At 46.8% G+C, this 5512-nt stretch overlaps 1 protein-coding gene across 1 annotated transcript in view; it reads left to right on the forward strand.

The window, feature by feature from the left end:
• Positions 1-5512, forward strand: part of LOC104984176 (cationic amino acid transporter 3-like) — a gene marked incomplete at its 3' end in the record, with an annotated part of 20183 nt that overhangs the window by 7836 nt on the left and 6835 nt on the right. The window contains exons 3-5 of the mRNA XM_010833811.1: positions 2898-3296; positions 4309-4467; positions 5425-5512. Of these exons, the coding sequence (XP_010832113.1) occupies positions 2927-3296; positions 4309-4467; positions 5425-5512 (617 nt within the window). The remainder of the gene's footprint in view (positions 1-2897; positions 3297-4308; positions 4468-5424) is intronic.

Genomic DNA, 5512 nt, shown 5'->3' on the forward strand with positions numbered 1-5512 from the left:
TGCTGACATATTGAGTGCAACACTTGCACAGCATCATCTTTCAGGATTTGAAATAGCTCAACTGGAATTCCATCACCTCCACTAGCTTTGTTTGTAGTGATGCTTTCTAAGGCCCACTGGACCTCACATTCCAGGATGTCTGGCTCTAGGTCAGTGATCACACCATCGTGATTATCTGGGTCATGAAGATCTTTTTTGTACAGTTCTGTGTACTCTTGCCACCTCTTCTTAATATCTTCTGCTTCTGTAAGGTCCATACCATTTCTGTCCTTTATTGTGCCCATCTTTGCATGAAATGTTCCCTTGGTATCTCTAATTTTCTTGGATAGATCTCTAGACTTTCCCATTCTGTTGTTTTCCTCTATTTCTTTGCATTGATCGCTGAGAAAAGCTTTCTTATCTCTCCTTGCTGTTCTTTAGAACTCTACATTCAGATGCTTGTATCTTTCCTTTTCTCCTTTGCTTTTCACTTCCCTTCTTTTCACAGCTATTTGTAAGGCCTCCTCAGACAGCAGGAACAGGGTAAATAGCTGGACTTTGCTTGCTATGGACATGTTACTATAACAATCATGGCAGGGACAGAAAGGGGCTAAACTCTGTGTGTGTAAAAGAACAAGAGGTCACATATTTTCTATCTTTGGGGCACCACACATGTGCAGAAAGTCTCCTTGAGGGGGCAAAAAGGAGGGGTGCCACCTCATAATAGGTGATGTCCAGGCCCTACAGGCCTGTCTGCTGGAATCCATATAGAAAAAAAAAAGCTGCACACATCTGTCAGGGAGGGTCCTAGGGCAGGTCAGGTGTGGAAAAAAAAATCAGGTAATTGGCCAAGGTAAACAAAGACGGGAAGAACTGCCCTACATAGACGATTTAACAATCTCTTTATGGGGCTCCTCCTCCTTTGGGAGGACACCCACAGCTTTTCTTATGTGTGTGAACTCTGCCTGGCTTCTGTCTTAACTAAACAAACTGTTCCTCTGTGTCCTCCTTCATGACTGAGCTGTGTCTCCAGTTAATACCAGTAATACACTTTTACCATATTTTTAGTTTTTGCCTCCTGGAGAAATGTTTTTTTTTTTTTTTTTTAACTGGGGACTAGAGCCAGAAGAACCTTGTTTCTAGTTTCTAGCCCCTGATGGACTGGTGACTAGGGTTCCCGGTTTTCATCCAGGCTGTGGCTGTGGCTGCTAAGTCACTTCAGTCACGTCTGATTCTGTGTGACCCCATAGACGGCAGCCCAATTCTTGTGCAGAGAACTAAGCCAGTGCTCATGGTTGTCTCTCTCTCTCTCTCCGAGATCATTTGGGGCTGAAACCCAGGAATTCAAGGTAAACTGCAGGTCTCCACCAAAGTGCTGGCTGGAGTCTTCTGACTCTCCCTCTCCCAGGAGAACTTGCTCTCACTCTCTGCTTTGTTCTCTTTTCAAGACCTCCAGGCCTTGATCTAGGTCTGCTCAGTGAAGGAGCCCCAGTTATCTTTTTCTTGCCCCTCTCCCCATTTCTCTCATTCTGCCTAAACAACAACCCCCAGCCTGTCCCCCACCGAAGCAGAGCTTCCTCATCAACTTTGAGAGAACCACGCCTGGAGTCAAGGCTCAGCACCTACCACCACCACTAGCAAATCATTCCCATTTTGTTGTAGCTGTTGTTTAGTCACCAAGTCATGTCCGAGTCTTTGCGACCCCATGGACAGTAGCCCGCCAGGCTCCTCTGTCCATGGGATTTTCAGGCAAGGATACTGGAGTGGGTTTTCATTCCCTTCTCTGGGGCATCTTCCCCACGCAGGAATCAACCTGGGTCTCCTGTACTGCAGGCAGATTCTTTACTCTCTGAGCCCCCAGGGAAGCTAAACCCGGGAGGATTCCCTTTGTAGGCATGATGGGCCAAGAAAGGGAAAACTCAGGTTTGCTTTAACAATGTCTGGCCTTTATTTAAGTTGGAGGTTGGAAAGTGGCCTAAAACTTGGGTCTCTAGATTACAATGCTATCTTACAATTAGATCTTTGTTGCCCCCAAATGGGAAAATGGACTGAGGTTAACTCTCCTGACATTCTAAATGACCCCCTTCTAACTTCTCCCAAGCTTCGCCAATCCTGTTGTTGTTGTTTAGTCGCTCAGTCTTGTCTGACTCTTTGCGATCCCTTTGACTATGGCCTGCCAGGCTCCAGGTTTCCTTACTCCTTCAGATTCTGTAATTTTAGGACACTGTATTTGTAAAAAGAAAAATTGCTAACCATCATCTGCCAACATATGGTTGCCACAAATGTTCAATTTTTTTTTTTTTAAAGGCTGCATACTGAGGCACAATAAATGGATGTATGCTTCTGCTTGTACATGTACATTTGAGCAGTTAAAGGAGAGAGAGAAAGCTTTTCTTATGTCTGCGGGTCTTAATTGACCTCAACTCAAGACAATCCAGGGATTTCTCAGGGGTCTCAGTGGTAAAGAATCCACTTGCCAATGCAGGAGACACAGGAGACTCGGGTTTGATCCCTGGGTCGGGAAGATAACCTGGAAGAGATCATGGCAACCCACTCCAGCATTCTTGCCTGGAGAATCCCACAACAGGGGAGCTTGGTGGGCTGCAGTCCACAGGGTCTCAGAGTCAGACAGGAGTGAGTATATATACACACACCAAACAATCCATATTCCAAGTGGCACGTTTTGGGGGAGACCTAATCCTCTCCACCTCGCTTCTCTTTAAAAAGCCTTTCCAGTAACTTTGAAACATGTGAGAAGATTTCTTTGTGTTTGAAGAAACCAAAGCTCAGAGATGGAGACCTTGTCCCAAGTGTCCTTTTACCACCTGCCCCTCATCGCTCCACTGCTCCGTGGAATTGGACTCCCAGGGCCAAGGGCGGGTGGACCTTGCTGATGGCTTTGTGTCTTGTTTCCTCAGCAGATCACAGCTCCTCAACTCCATCTAGGATGCGGTGTCAGGAACTCCACCAGTTCGGTCAGAAGTTGGTCCGCAGGCGGCTCCTGGAGCCCACTAATGATTCTAAGAGTCCCACGGCTCCTCTGAACACCCTGAAGCTGGTGGCCTTCGGTGTGGCCAGCACTCTGGGGGCTGGCGTGTACATCCTGGTGGGAGAAGTGGCCATGTTCATCGCTGGACCAGCGATCATCATCTCCTTCTTGGTGGCCGCTGTGTCTTCTGTGTTGTCTGGGCTCTGCTATGCCGAGTTTGGGACACGGGTCTCGTGGACCGGTTCTGCGTATCTCGACAGCTACATCAGCATGGGAGAACTGTGGGCTTTCATCACTGCCTGGAACCTCATACTGTCCTATGTCATTGGTAAGGGGATGGGTGGGGGGTAACTGTGGGGCTGAAGTTCGGAAGACCAGGAGTGGGTGTTTGGGTCTTCGGTCGTGCACGAGAACTGTGTCATCCATTCTGTGAGGAGAGGAGGGAAATAATGTCAGGAAAAGTCCACAACTTCATTCTTCTCAGCTCTCCCCTGCTGTCCTTAAATGATGGATCAAGAACCCAGAGGCAAGGACACTGTAGGGAGTGGGTGAGAGGGAGGCATGGCCCACAGGCTTATCCCCTCACTATACTGAAGTCTCTGCTTAGCAGTTGCCTTCAAAGAGTTTCCATTAGCATTTGAACTAAAATTTTAATCCTCATCGCCCAGACAAATTGCTCCCACTTCCCTCGTTTCTTGCATAACTTTGATCTCCCACTGACATTAAATAGTTAACCTATTTTAGAATTATTTGGGTCTATTTCCCCCACCCCATGAAAAGAAGCTCTCTGAGAATTGGTATTTTGTATTTTTCCCCCAACATACATGACTTTGTGTATTTGTTGTTGTTTTTCCATCACTAAACTGTGTCCAACTCTTTGCAACCCCATGGGCTACAGCACACCAGGCTCCTCTGTCCTCCACTCTCTCCTGGAGTTTGCTCAAACTCGTGTTCACTGAGTTGGTGATGCTGTCCAACCATCTCATCCTCTCCCGCTCCCTTCTCTTTTTAACTTCCATCTTTCCAATGTTGGACACCTTCTGACCTGGGGGGCTTCTCTTCGGGAGTCATAACTTTCTGCCTTTTCATGCTGTCCATGGGGTCCTCCTGGCAAGAATACTGGAGTGGGTTGCCATTTCCTTCTCCAGTGGCCCATGCTTTGTCAGAACTCTTCACTGTGACCCGTCCGTCTTGAGTGGTCCTGCATGGCATGGCTCATAGTTTTATTGAGCTATGCTAGCCCTTCACCCCGACAAGGCTGTGATCCACAAAGGGGTCTTGGTGTGTAGGGGGGTCCAATTTATATTTGTCAATGAATGTTTCTTCTCATTCTGCTTCAGGCACAGGCAGCGTGGCCAGGGCCTGGAGCATCGCCTTCGACAGCCTGATTGGGAACCACATCTTTCAGGCCTTAGAGGGAACTTTCTCTCCATATATGCCCTACTATCTGGCCAAGTACCCAGACTTTGTCTCCCTGTCCCTGGTGCTGTTGCTCACAGGTGAGACAGGGATCCAAGTTAGGATGGGAAGACTGGGATGTGGGGCAGTGGGGGAACTAGGGTGGGAAAGGCATGAGGTGGTAGATCTGTGGGAACTAGAAATTAGGGTCTGTGATACGAAAGACAGGAAGTCAAGATGTAGAGCATTGTTTCCCACCCTTGGCATTACTGACCTTCCAGGCTGAAACAGCCTTTGGTGTTGGGGCGTGATGCAGGCACTGCAGGATTCTCTTAATCAACCACTGTCAGATGTGTAGCATCTTTGGACTTCATTTACTAAACACCTGTGATTCATATTTCCCAAGTTGTGACAATTGGGATGTCTCCAGACATTGCCAAATGTCCCTTGGGGACCCAAATCACCCCCAGCTGAGAATCATTTACTTAGAGTGACAAATTTCTTCTCTGTACTGAGACTTTTTTCAATTGGGAGGAAATTAACATAGAATAAAATTGGCCATTTTATTATTTTTCCTTAGCCTTATTGATATATAATTGACATACAACATTATGTAAGCTGAAGGTGAACATCATGATGCTTTGGTAGATGTGTGTATTATGTGACTGGAGTAGGAAATGGCAACCCACTCCAGTAATCTTGCCTGGAAAATTCCATGGACAGAGGAGCCTGGCAGGCCACAGTCCATGGGTCAAGGTGTCGGACACGACTGAGTGACTGAGCCCATATTATATGATAATGGCCACAGTAAGAAACTAACCATGTTAAAGTATGCAATTCAGTGGTACTTAGGGCATTCAAGACATATAACAATCACCTTCATCTAGCTTCAAACATTTTCATCATAGCAAAATGAAACCCAGTACCCAGTGAGCAAAGACAGACTATCCATCTTAATCTCACAGCCCCCTAACCTCTGGCAACTACTAGTCTGCTTTCTATGTCTATGGATTTGATTTGGCTATCTTGGAATGTCTCATATTCCATCTTTCCCACAGGAGTACTGGTTCTGGGAGCTCCTGAGTCAGTCCTGGTTGGAAAAATATCCACAGGCATCAACCTTTTGGTTCTCAGCTTCATCATCCT

The sequence above is a fragment of the Bison bison genome, unplaced genomic scaffold, assembly GCF_000754665.1.
Source record: "Bison bison bison isolate TAMUID 2011002044 unplaced genomic scaffold, Bison_UMD1.0 scf7180017863933, whole genome shotgun sequence".
Lineage (NCBI taxonomy): Eukaryota > Metazoa > Chordata > Mammalia > Artiodactyla > Bovidae > Bison > Bison bison.